This window comes from Salvelinus alpinus, chromosome 15 (assembly GCF_045679555.1).
Source record: "Salvelinus alpinus chromosome 15, SLU_Salpinus.1, whole genome shotgun sequence".
Lineage (NCBI taxonomy): Eukaryota > Metazoa > Chordata > Actinopteri > Salmoniformes > Salmonidae > Salvelinus > Salvelinus alpinus.
Window position 1 is genome coordinate 9,832,218 of NC_092100.1, and position 14,300 is coordinate 9,846,517.

Here is a 14,300-nt window from a genome sequence, read left to right on the forward strand (position 1 = left end):
CAGTGTGCTATCTTACAATGACCCCATACTAAAGATTTTGTCTGGGCGGTTTCACGCGACGGAAAACAGGGAGGGGGGGGGGGGGGGCTCTGGAGTTCTTCATCTTGGCAGGAGAACGAGGGCTCCCAGTTTGGTCTCGACTGTCGCTATAGTGACAAAGATCGTCTGAAAGCATTATGGGAACAAAAATAAACACTGCTACAGTACAAGAGCAAGTGCCCCACCCACACCAGGCCGTCAGACTAACAGTAATCACAAGAGTCATGTGGCTGTTGACATTGCTGGCCCGCCAGGCGCTAATGCATCATAACATGATCGCTTCCAGAGAAGGCGCCAGTTGGGAATAATCACAGAGGGGGCGGGTCAAGCCCTTGGGGGCGGCACACCTCCCCTTAACAGCAGACAGAAACAGATAAAATACACCCACACGTCTTCTAAAGAAATCCAACCCCTGACTCTAAATGTCACAATACACTGACCTGCATCCAGGATGCCCTGGGCCAGGATGGCCCCGAACTTGGCCATGACGTCATCGTGCTTGTCGTTGATGACCTTGGAGTAGAGCTGCCGGAACTGGTTCACCTGTGTGTCGGGAAAAATAACAATAAGACTCAACCCCATTGTTCAGTTCTTTTGTTGGGTCTCCACATTACAATTTAACCTTCTTATTAAAAGGACATCTTTAGCAGCATATGTTAAACATTCATTCTGCCACGTTGCTTTGGTTCTGATTAAGTCAATGAGCACGCCAGGACCCCCACCTTTAATAATATTAAAAACAGGTTAAAACACGTTGACGAGAGCCACTGTTGGTGGAAGCTAAGGACTAACTCAGTATTTTTGATTCTAGAAATACTTATGTTTCTCTAACTCACTTTTTACTGAGAGAAATAAGCCGTGACAACCGCTTGAACAGGCTATATTTTAGCTTCACTATTTGGAGAATAGCGACACATACATCTATAATAAGAAAAGGGTACATAGCTAAAACACTACCACTCATATTACCATGTAACATATGTAAAGGGAAATTAAAATGTGACGGAAGTGATCCACCTGCGGGGCACATAGAACAGATCTACTGCATCTTAGACTTCCTTTCAATGAGAATGACAGCTCTATAACTCACATTTCTATGAGTTTGGTCAGGGTCATCCAAAAATAAAAGTGACATATTGCAGCTTTAAAACTAGTCTCTCTTGAACAAGTGTAGTGCCTCCTGCTGTTTCTAGTTTAAAACCAGTCTCTCTTGAACAAGTGTAGTGCCTCCTGCTGTTTCTAGTTTAAAACCAGTCTCTCTTGAACAAGTGTAGTGCCTCCTGCTGTTTCTAGTTTAAAACCAGTCTCTCACACCTCCCCAAGCACTCAGCTGAAAGTTCAAAACACTAGGACCCAGAGCCTCCACGGGGGTTAGGGTTCATCAGGAGAGAAGTAGAGGACTGGACTCAAAATAGAGAACAATTCTATAGGCTAGAATCACATTAACAGATGATTCCATTAGCCAATCAACTTCAAGATATTTTAGTCTGTGAATAACAAAGTTACTTGTGGACAATTTCTCTGATAAATGTGGGCTGTGAATGAGATGGGCTGTTTCTCTGGTAAATGTGGGCTGTGAATGAGATGGGCTGTTTCTCTGCTAAATGTGGGCTGTGAATGAGATGGGCTGTTTCTCTGCTAAATGTGGGCTGTGAATGAGATGGTCTGTTTCTCTGCTAAATGTGGGCTGTGAATGAGATGGTCTGTTTCTCTGCTAAATGTGGGCTGTGAATGAGATGGTCTGTTTCTCTGCTAAATGTGGGCTGTGAATGAGATGGTCTGTTTCTCTGCTAAATGTGGGCTGTGAATGAGATGGGCTGTTTCTCTGGTAAATGTGGGCTGTGAATGAGATGGGCTGTTTCTCTGGTAAATGTGGGCTGTGAATGAGATGGGCTGTTTCTCTGGTAAATGTGGGCTGTGAATGAGATGGGCTGTTTCTCATTCACCCACCTTGGGACAGGTGACCTCGGTCTGTTGGATCATGATGAGGGCAGAGGAGATGAGGGCACCCTGTCTCACGTAGTTCACTGGGTCGTTGGTCATAGGTTCCAGCAGGTTGATGGCCTCCTGAGAAGGGAAAAAGGAAAATAGAACTTGTCAATCACAATAAAATACACAAATTAAACTAACAACTAGATGACTACTTGACCAGCAAACCCTAAAGATGAGGTTATCGTGCTGAGTCGCTTAGAGTAAGTAAATAGGGAATAGCACCAAACCTCATCTATCTAAGTACGAGTGCAGTACTACCGGAGTATAAGCCCCAGCTCCTTAAGGGAGGTCAACGGTGAACTCTCTCAGCCTGGCTCAGAAACCTCTGGCCCAGTGTTTGGACCAGCGCTTTTCTGGGTATTAAGAGGTAAGCGCTGGCAGAGGGTGCTAGCTCAACCGCTTGGCACGCTTACCAGGGGTGGGCTCAGCTGTACCAGGAAAAACCTTAGCATTCAGCATTGAGGATCCAAGATGAGGCCTACAATCACTTCAGATCTCTATCAGATTCATAGACTGAAACCTTATTGTCCTTAAAATTATTTATTTATTTACACCCTGCATATTAAAACCATATAAAAGGATGAGTGAGCATCCCCTGAAAACTACACAAAACAAAAAGCTTTAAGAACTGAACTCAGAATATGTTATCTTTGGTTTTAGAATCTTTGCCAGGGCAAGCAGAGCGGAGAGCTGTGGCGTGTGGGGAGCGATGGCGTAGGAGGGGCACTGGTGGAGCCCTGGCTACCACATCCCCTTCCTGATTGGTTGGCGGTAGTGGTGTAACGGTACACGGATTCGTACCAAATCTTTCGGTACAGGGACCTTGGTTGGGTCCGCACTGTGAACCCGAATGAATACATAATAAAAATACATTTTAAACACACTAGGCCTATAGGCTAGACCTACACTGCGTTGTATGCCTCTTATTGGGTAAATCTGATCTGGGGAAAAAAAACATTTCAGGCATTTCAGGCTAAACAACTAGAGCCTATGAGGACATTGTAATCAAAATTAAAATCTTTACTGGCGCATTTCAAAACGATCCTTTAGTGAAGTGCAGCCGGGAACTAGTTCTGTATGATAAGGAGTGGTAGGGAACGTTTTGGCTTCCCAGATTACCACGGCGATGGACAGAGAGTTGTGGATAAGACATTAACAGTATGGGGGCATCCCAGTGCTTGAGGAGTCACTACAAACCCGTGTTCAATCCCAGGCTGTGTCACAACCAGCCGTGACCGGGAGTCTCATAGGGTGGCGCACAATTGGCCCAGCGTCGTCCGGGTTAGGGGAGGGTTTGGCCGGGGGGGGGGGCTTTCCTTGGCTCATCGCACTCTAGCGACTCCTTGTGGAGGGCCGGACGCCTGCAGGCTGACTTCGGTCGTCAGTTAAACTGTGTTTCCTCCGACACATTGGAGCAGCTGGCTTACGGGTTAAGTGGGCTCCTCCTTCCCGTTGGGGAGTTGCATTGATGAGTCAAGATCGTAATTGAATCGCAATTCGATATCACAAAATTGGGGAGAAAAGGGTGGTAAAGAAAATTACTAATAAATTCATAATTCAATTTTTTTTAAAGTAACAGCACGTCGCCACTGCTCAACGAGAATAGCCTTTGCTGTTAAGGGGAGGTGTGCCTGCGTACATGTGTGCTTTACAGGAAGTCCAAGCCGCCCCCCAGGGCTTGACCCCCCCCCCTTGACCCCCTTCTGTAATTAATGTATTGTAACGTTTTTAAAATTGTATAACTGCCTAAATTGTGCCGGACCCCAGGAAGAATAGCTGCTGCCTTGGAACTAATGGGGATCCATAATAAATACAAGCACAAAATAATCAACCTAAAACGGAATTAAAATGGAAGAAAAAAATGTAATGAGAAAGATACGCTACAACAACCAAGAGCCAACAGGTAGGTTGCTACTTAATCTGAATGGAGTTGTTATTTTTAACTGTAGGACAAGGAGGAAGCGCATGCCGTCTCAATTAGCCTAGCTAGCTAGCTTAGCTAACTTGCTTCTAAAATCGGCTTGATGCAGTCAAGACGGGTCTTACGTAATCATATTTTATGATAAATAATCTAGCTATGACAAGCTAGAAATGAGTCGGCTTGGTATGCTTGATATTTTCTTCTGTTTTTTTAGCGTTGATTGACGTCTCTCTGAATCTCCCTCCCCGTGCCACTTGCTCACAGTAAACACACCGCAAGGCCATTTCTCCGCCTGCTAGAGTTTCCCTCATCAGCTCTGGTTAATAAAGTAACTTACAAATGTACTTTTCTACTGCTTCCCTCACCTCGGATAGAGTCTGGATCCAACCAGGTCTATACGGAACCAGTCTAGTTGTCCTCGGGTCCATTTGGAACAGGTATTAATATTAAGACAATTATTTATATAGATCGTGTTCGGGTGGGAAAGCCCCAGGTCCATTTCAAAACGGGTCCAACAACCTCAACCGTAGTTGGTTTCAATTGAGAGTATTAAGTTCAATCAGCAGAGCTGGCTGATGCAGCACATGGCATACAGGGGCCTCAGTAGTACTGAAGGGTGACATCACTCCTTCGGGCTTGATGAAAGGTCTACACTGTCAGAGGTTTAAATATATTGATTGAGTCAAACAAAACAGCTGCTATTACTTGTCTATTTGAAATGTATAGAATATACATTTACATTTACATTTAAGTCATTTAGCAGACGCTCTTATCCAGAGCGAATGTCAAGCGTGAAAAGGACTGCATAGTCACTCAGAAGAATGAATCATTTGAATGTTTACACGAGGCTGGTAAAAATACATTTAAAAAGTGGCTTCTCACGCAGACTGCATTTTCTACCCAATTCGTCAAACCCCCAAAATTGCATGTCGCATACATTTTCATGACGACGCACACCTTTGTATTGACGGATAGGGAGCGTGAAATAGGTTCCAATCCAACTCGCTTTCCTCTGCATGTTTTTACCCAATACCAGTCAGCAAAAACCCCAAATTACAGGGCAATAAAAAAAAAAATCCAAACCCCCAGGATGTATAAATGACCGAGAGTATGAGCTCCATATGTAATCGCTAGCTGACCCACTTCTCCAGCCACAACACCATTCCACTCACCGAAGGACGGAGCTAAACGTATTGGAGGACTGGCTGTGTGAAGACTGGAGTCCTGGTCTGGCCCAGTCCAGTGTAGGACTAGAACGTTCTCCCTCTGGGCACCAAGGCCCAGGTGTAATGGGCTGTGACTCTGTTTGGGCTTTGGGCACCTGAGAGTGACCAGTCCACATCATTAAGCAGTTCTGGGCCTGGCGGCAGCGTCTTCTCCCCCCCTCTTTCCCTGACCACAATGTCCTCGTCTGGCCGACAGGGTACAGCTCAGTGGCAATATGCCAACCAAACAGAAACCGAACTGCGCAATATGTCAGGCATTGTATTTCATTTATTACACTCTGGATCGACGTGTACGTTAACGTGTTCCAGCTCCCGCCAATATCCAGCAACTTCGCACAGACATTGAAGAGTGGGACAACATTCCTTAGGCCACAATCAACAGCCTGATCGGAGGAGATGTGTCGCGCTGCATGAGGCAAATAGTGGTCACACCAGATACTGACTGGTTTTCTGATCCATGCCACTAAAAACACAAAAAATCTGTGACCAACATTTGAAATCAACAGATGAATGAATGTATTTCAATTGACTGATTGACCTTATGAATAGTAACTCAGTAAAATCTTTGAAAATGTTGCATGTTGCGTTTACATTTTGTGGTTCAGGATATAATTTGCTGACAGAGAAGCCGTTGTTTTTGCAGCGTGGACTAGTAGTTAACCCTACTGAAGGCCTTTCATTTCAGATGAACCCCTGTGCTCAGCATAGGACATCAGTATCGGTGACAGACAAGGGAGGTTAGATTACTTGTTGGTTATTACTGCATTGTCGGAACTAGAAGCACAAGCATTTCGCTACACTCGCATTAACATCTGCTAACCATGTGTATGTAACAAATAACATTTGATTTTGATTTGATTTGATTTGACTACAAAGAACAAAAATGGCAATGAGGAAAAAGGAAAATTGCCATCAACGCATAGTGTGGGCCAGATATAAGTCTTCATTATATGACCCAACAGAGGTCAGCAGGGATAGGCGGGCGTCATCCTTCCAGGGTATCAACATTGGTGAAGCATGTCTTTAACAAGCATTCCAAAAATAGAGACTCTGGCCACTGGTCAAACAGGCACATTCTAGGATCTCCCTGTAAAAAAAAACTAGTGCACAAGCATTTTCACTACACCCGCAATAACATCTGCTAAATATGTGCATGTGACCAATAAAATGTGATTTTAAGAGTTGAATGCTTCAACAGCGTTGGTTCAGATTGGAGCCCCTCTAAGCCCAGTCTCCACATAGGAGCCACGCTAGATCCTATCCTGGCTGTGATTCTCGCTGTGTGCCAGGCATGATCATGGCCCCTATTCTAGCAGAGCGGTTTCCTCAGAGTCCTGCCACGTTATTCAGTCTGATAAGACACTAACAGCTGCTAGAAATTCCTCCGGGGGGCAGCTTCCTAGGTAGGATACAGTGGTATCCGTTTGTTTTGCTACACGCATGGTGCGGCAGGCTCGGAGCCGTTGCGGCAGGCTCGGAACCGGGAGGAGCTGGCTAGAAGGCGCTTTCCCAATATTGCATAGACCCTTTTGATTATCTCAGAATCACGAGGCTGAATTAAGAAGTGTTTATTTTGGACTGGACAATGAAGTTGGCAGCTTGTTCACAGAGAAGTGAGGACAGGAGCGAGGTAGGGTCGGATAAGGAAGAGAGGGACACTTACCTTGTTGCCTGTCCCGGCACAGCAGATGCCCAAGGCCATGGCGGCTCCGCAGCGCACATGGGGGTTGTAGCTCTCTGACAGGAGAGACACCACACTGGGGCATTGCTCTGGGGTCCTGTAGAAAGACACAGACAGAGAGAGAGGGACAGACAGAGAGAGAGAGACGGTTATTGTTTATTTGATCTTTATTTAACCAGGTAGGCCAGTTGAGAACAGTGTTACAAATAAGTTATTCAATTACGCTCATTGTTAGAGTCTGCAGTCTTGCCTCTTGTACAGATACAATGTAAACGTGGTTAATACAACATCTATAACTAATATAATCCTTATTAACTTTTTTGACTATTTTTGAAGAGACTGGGGTTGTGTCAACATTGCGGGTCATAGGAATGAATCCAATTTGGCCAGGTCCAAGGCTTTAATATCATTACAGAATAATTGTTCAGGTGACAGGTGACTCAAAGCTACAGCACAACAAAGGGATTGCAGCAACAGAACCGGTGATAGAGGGGGGAACTTGGGGTGGGTGGGGGGGGGGTGTACGGTGTGTGAAAAGGGGCAATGATTTATAGGTCTGACACCTCCGCAAGTCTTGATGAATTGTATCCGGCGCTGCTGCTGTATGAACAAGAGAAAACCTTGTGCGTAACCATTTTGCGAGATTGAAATCTTTGACTTGAAGTATAATGGCACAGGTCTAGAGCATAATGTTTTTTTTTTTTATCTCTGCTAAGCATAAATGGTTATTTCTTTGCTGACTGAAGTGAAGACTGAGCCAAGACAATTAAAACGTACAACAGGGGAGACTCTGGCCTCTTAACTAGCCTACTACATTTGTCAAAATCCTTTTTAGTCTTACAAAAAGAACAGACACGCTCAAACATAACGCCCATCCAACAGGCACTGTAAATAAATTAATGATTTTTATATTTTAAAAATGATGATCAAGAACACCATTTAGGTGACGGGACGTTGGCAGAAAACTGTGCCCCATGGCAACTTACGGTGTAATTTGGCAGAATGTTACCTCAAGTCTAAACACTGCCAGTGTAAGTGAATATTCGGTCTAACCCTTCCAATCCACTACCGTCGAACATCGTGTTTTACATGTAAATGCCAGGGTTTCTTCCCTCATCACATTTTCCTGGTTTCCACAGGTCCAACCGTCTCATTGTGAGGAAACTCCTCACATGTTAATTTTGAACCAAGACCTTATACAAACTCCCCCAAGTCTGCAGCTGTGTCAAGATGGTTTCTTTAAACAATTTACACAACGTAATTATAGTTAAACCCCCCCCCCCTCCCCTCAATAGCACCCTAACAGGAGTATTGGGTGAGAAAATAGAGGTAAGAGCAGGGTGGGATGTAGATTTTGGACCCTAACCTCATCTTTACTTAAGGCTCAAAGTGCCGTTAGGGTAAGGGCCATTTGCCATTAGGCGCTTGAGATTTGAAGTGAATTTAAATGGGCTCTATTCTAAGAGTAAAGTGGGAACGGAGAGCAAGTGGATCTGTGCCCATCTGCCTGTTACTGGGACAAGAAATGTAGGTTCTTAAAGAGCAACTGAAGGCAATAAACAACTTATCATCGGATAGAAAACAGCCTCTGCGGCATCGATATTAATCAGAAACATTTCATCTACTATCAAAATTGACTACAAAGTGTAAAGAGGATGATTTTGGTCAAAGTCAGTCTCGTCCAAAACAGAGTTTTGTAAGTGAGTTCGTCATGATTTAGGGTTGTGGATTTCATTTCGACAATGTTCACTAACACAGGATACACAGCTTCGGTGATTGAGCTCTTTCCAATCCTACTGCAGAATACAGTGAGACAGACCTACCCAGAGGATCTGTCTTTGGTTTTACTTGAGAGAAACACTGCACCAAACAACTCAGCTCAGGGGTTCCCAAACTTTTGTCGTCCACAAACCCATTTTGATGTGAAAATTCTTGCGGAACCACGCCAAAAAAAATTATGCAATTAACAATGTTTCAACAATGTCTCACCCACATTAAAAGTATGTATCGTGAGTTAAGACAATCAGAAATACTGTTAGAATGTTTTGTAATTGACTGCCATAGCCCCGAAAATAAATAAATATATATAATTACAAAACATTCTAACAGTATTTCTGATTGTCTTAACTCACGATACATACTTTTAATGTGGGGCTAGGACAGTCAATTGCAAATGAGTCTGACAACGTCTCATCTCACCACCACTGATGAGATGGGTGTGTTTGATGCATGTCAGAGCTTCTCAAAGTGAGGGGGCATGGGGTCAACAGCGCGCACCTCATCTCTGCGGTCACATCCCACCTGGATCGATATTTGGTTTTAATGCAGACGAGAGCACTGATGAATTCAGCGTCACACAGATGAGCTGCCGAAGGGTACCGTGAGTTTTAACGCTCTGAGTGAGACGGCAGGGTATTTATTCCCTTCGAGTCAGGAACCAAAACACCTGTGAATGCTTTGTCTGCAGCACTCGGTCACACGACAGTTCGAAAGGCCACACTTGAATCATTCCGATTCAAGAGCCACAGTCAAGTGCGGCCTTTGCCCACGATCTAAGGGCACTGATTGAATTGATCTTTAAGATTTCAATACTTTTCATTTAGATTTTTAGGGTTAACCACATTACAATGATTAAAAGATAAAGATGATATATAAAAACATTCATTATTTTGGAAATTCTCCCGCAACCCCATTTTCATATGACCCCTAGTTTGGGAACCACTGCCTTAGCTAGATGTAACATTTTGCGACTAAAACATCCTCGTCAAAAAAATCGTAATTAATTACAGATTTCTTTGGGCATCTTAGATTCATTCTGACTATTTTGAGGAAGTGATACTGGCTTTCTTCCATCCACCTAATCATTGGTTCCAATTGGCTCATTCATCCCCCCTCTTCTCCCCTGTAACTATTCCCCAGGTCGTTGCTGTAAATGAGAATGTGTTACTGCAATGCAAACGAGTTGCCTGTTGTAGCCTGTGCAATGCGTTCCAGTGTGTCATTCAGTGAAAATTCCTGCGAAATTCCTGCCAAACCGGTCAGCTAAATTAAACATGTTTTACTCATATTTGGTCACAAAAAAGGGAACGCAAGGGAATGCAATTACAACTGGTCAGGAACAAATACTACCTGAGAAAGAGGGATTTCATCAGAAGTAGTGGTAACTTCACAATTCACTTCTTACTCAAATCACTACAATGTGTGTTACATTATCAACATTGGAAATGTATTACAGCATAGCCTATGGTAATGTCTTGAATTAGGGAATCTGTCAAGACAGAGGCAAACAGCCACTATGGGATGAGGTCAGAAGCATTATATTGAGCGTGTTATCCAGCCTGCTATGCTGTAAAAAGGCAGTTGGATAAGACCAACACTGCATGGACGGTAAAACCGATGAGGATATTACCATATGCCTTCAGATTTCCCAGAAAGGTTCAGTTCTCCGTAATGGTCATTGAGAGTCTATCAGTTAGGTTTTAATCGTCATTCACCCGAAAAACGATAGGCGGTAAACCAATCCTCTATAAAAAATAAAACAGGCCCCTCAGCCTTTTCCAAAAAACAAGCATAATCATCAACGTCGCAAATCCCTCTCCATGACTCCCATGCCACTAACTCACAAAAAAAACGTCAAAATAGCGCGGCTCAACCAGAAAATGTGACGCGTCCCTGCAATTGAAGACGTCCTTTATGTTTCTCAGAGAAAACCTCATTGGTTTAATGGCGTGAAGAGGCCAGGAGGACGTGATAATTATCAAGCGGCTTAAGAAAGCTCAGAGGAATATGGATCCCTTTTGCCGGACACTAAACACATTGTAAACATTATTACGGTTGCGCTACTGCTCAAACCATATTTGCATGACTAGTAGCCCTTCAAACCAAAAACTGGCAGTCTTGATTTTAAAACAAATTAAAACTAGTGTCAAACCAACTGAAAATTCCACATAGAAATATGTGTTATAGATATGCCCTTCTTATTCAAAGGGAGTCTAAGGAGCGGTAGATCAGTTCTACGTGCACTTTTCTATGATTCCCATTTTAAAGTTTCGTTTTTACATCTTTCACTTTCGGTTTTGTACACCAGCTTCCAACAGCTGAAAATACAATATTTTTGGTTACGGAAAATATATTTCACATCGGTTTGATGCTACAATGATTCTCTACACTATAAGCAAGGATATTTGTCATTTGTCACAAACTGAAATTAAGCTAACTATTAGAATTTTAGCAACCAGGCAATGGCGGTGCATCTTTAAAATGTAATCCAAGTAGAATCGCTAGCTGAAATCAGACACTACATTAAGCCCCTAACATACCGACCAAACTGGCCGTTTTGCTAAATAAATGTACACATACATGTCATTCAATAATTTCATCTACTAAAATACAACTATTTTATACGCTTGACGTGCTGCGTCAAGTCCCGCCCTTTCCCATCTCCTCATTGGTTTTTACAAGCATATACCCACGTGGGTGATTGAAAGATGAACGAGATCCACACTCCAATCTATTCTTTGAGAGCTGTGGCCAAGCACAGTCTTTGCGGTTAGGTTCGACAGGTATATAGTCCATTGTATGACTAAGCCAGTGGCAAAAGTGTCAATACCACATATACGATCCATTAAAAAAAATGTTTAGCAAAATATGAATGAGGTTAAGGTAAATAAGATCTTTCCAATGAGCCAATGCTTTATACATTTAAGGTTTACGATCATTGTTTGGCAATGCCAAGTCTTGAGGTTGAATATGTGTTTTGCTTTGCTACCGTAGCAATATAAATGATCGACAAGATGTTGCCGACAGACACGGTTGCCCAGTTTCTAGCTACTTTTTTGGGATTGTGTGCATTATTGTATTTCTAGATATTTCTCCACTGTTTTGAGCTAGAAACAATATTGCACCGGCAATATCTGCAAATCTGTGTACACAACCAATAAACTTTGAATTGATAACATTAGTCAGTAGGAAGCAGGGAAACACTAAGGCTAATGAAACCAGTACCAGTTCATACATACACTGCCAAAAAGCCGATATGATTCACTTCGTCATTCCACTCGATCCAAATTAGTCATGAAAAGCAGTGTTTCTTTCCACACGGAGACATAAGAACATTTTGCAACACTTCTCTGTACACCATGAATCCCACTCCAATTAGAAATTACTGCAGACTTAATCATGAGTTGACAGGGCAGAAAATTTAAGTGAAATCATGCCCATTGCTATCCTGTCTAGCTAGAAGATATCTGAAGAATTGGGCACGTCATTGTCGTAAAATCTAAGTCAGATGAATGTTCAATCAAATTGTATTTATTTAAATAATGTTTTCAAGTAGCATCCGCAGCGTTAATGCAGAAAGGTGGAAAACAGATGTCTGTGAGGCGCTAACAGGAAGTCCCTGGGCAACTCCTAACATCAGAGGATCAGGAGCATCCAAGTGATTCACATAGGAATCAGGCGAGGAGGGGGGCGACCTTTGGCCTTTGTTCCAATCAAAAGACAATTGCTCCGACTTGGCCGGGGGTGGTTAGGCTGTCAAGTTAAGCGAGATTTGAGATGCCAAACATAACCCCCTGTACAAGCATGGAAAGGGAGACAAAAAAACTTGTCTCTGCAATTTGTTATATAACCATCAACCGGAAAATGTGTTTTTAGTTTTTATCAACAAAAAACGTGAAAATGCTGTTTCAACAGGACACGTGGAGCAACATTTAACCTACACAACTAAAAACTCTCCTCCTCCAACCACCATCCCCAGCCTCTACTGGAGGAGAGAACAGAAAGAGACAAATATAAACAGTAAGTCGGCTGTGTTGAAGGAAATTGCCTCCCAGAAACACCGGCATTCGGCCAGCTCTGAGACATTCATCTGTCTTCTCCCTAGCCTGACTCATGGATAAGTGAGGTGGTGAGAGAGAGAGATAGGAGGGAGAAAGGGGGATGGAGAAGCAGTATGACAGAGTGAGAGACGGAGTGCGAGAGGGGGGAGACAGGACATCTGAAAGTTTTCAACCTGTGATCGCTGTAGGTGATGCGAATCGAAACCGGGGGCTCATCCAACAAGCGGGACAAAGGAATTTCCTCAGGATGGAATGCACCGAAGTGAGATAATATTAGGCAATTATTTTCACAAGGGCTGCCTGTGATATTTTTTGATTTTAGAGGAGTTCTAAGTATAAAAACATGAGCGGGGACAAGGGGAAAAAAGCAGTCACTGAAGGAGTTTGAGGATTGAGTTGTTTGGTGATGAACAGCACTGGTTTTTGCACGATTGAAAAAATGTGGATTATATAGCAGCTCAGAAGGCGATACAAATGTACAGGACACAAGGGCTGTTGCCTTTGATGAAGGTAAGAAAGACAAACTATTTGTTCATCATTCTAAAATAAAAATCTGTCAAATCTACAGGAAATGGTTACTGTTTTTGATCAAAAAGTCTGAGAACTTCTGAGCTGTGCTTGAGTTAACGTCAGACTGTTAACTTTAAAGGAAGATATAAAATGTATGAGTTACTATTAATGATGACATTGGAAAAAAACATGTAGAAACTATTTAGAGGATGTGACTATATTGAGTGTAATATTATTGTCAATTAAATAATGACCAAATATGCTTGTGTTTGCATAACTTTTATCTATAAAAATAGAGGGGGAAATCACAATTACCCTAGTGCCACAGACTTAAACCACTATGATATGCAGTGAATAAGCTATACGTGTTACAAGTAACTATATACACACTACAAAGCAATAGGGGAAAATTAAGGAAATTATTTTTACAAATAAAATTGCTTTCAAAAGTGAAATGAAAATTACCCATAAACTTTCTTAAATTGTATGTTCAAAACAGAACCCTGCATAATTTAACATTAGTTCAAGAAATAATTCTAGCCATGTATTTTTTTATGCCATGCAATCGTTTTTAACCTTACGTGTTTAAACATTTTGTTTGAAAATAAAAATGTTCAAACCACTACACAAAGAGACCCAGAACGAACATGTTAGCAGTTGATAAAAAATTGTTTTAAACACACACAAAAAAAAATATGTAGAAAAACATGCCAGAGTTCAGCGCGCAAGCAAGCAGTGATTACAGCCGATAGCCGTTTCCTTGGTCTAGAAACAATACTAATGACTGTGGAGGAAAATCCCATGACATTTGTTATGATAAATGTCTCTCATCATTAGGTCTTCACACGGAAACTAATGTCCAAGAGGTTTAACATTGTCTCTTTTGTTTCCTTCTAAAACTTTTAGTAGAAACTGGCCTGTTGTAGAGCGTACACAAACCAGAAGACAACGGCGCCCGGATTACGAGTCAGACAACACCCCTTTTACTGTGGAGCTACATTCTGTGCTTGGATTACTGCCTTGAACACGTTTTGAGGCAACCTGTTAAGTTTTGGAGCTGCTGGGCTTTTTTGATTGTGGCCCTTTTGGTT

At 42.6% G+C, this 14,300-nt stretch overlaps 1 protein-coding gene across 3 annotated transcripts in view; it reads right to left on the reverse strand.

Annotated features, from left to right (window-relative positions):
- Positions 1 to 14,300, reverse strand: part of LOC139539453 (26S proteasome non-ATPase regulatory subunit 1) — a 58,010-nt gene that overhangs the window by 12,815 nt on the left and 30,895 nt on the right. For all 3 annotated transcript variants that reach the window (XM_071342429.1, XM_071342427.1, XM_071342428.1), the window contains exons 17-19: positions 6,842 to 6,956; positions 1,990 to 2,106; positions 480 to 582 (exon numbers count right to left, since the gene is read on the reverse strand). In XM_071342429.1, the coding sequence (XP_071198530.1) occupies positions 480 to 582; positions 1,990 to 2,106; positions 6,842 to 6,956 (335 nt within the window). The remainder of the gene's footprint in view (positions 1 to 479; positions 583 to 1,989; positions 2,107 to 6,841; positions 6,957 to 14,300) is intronic.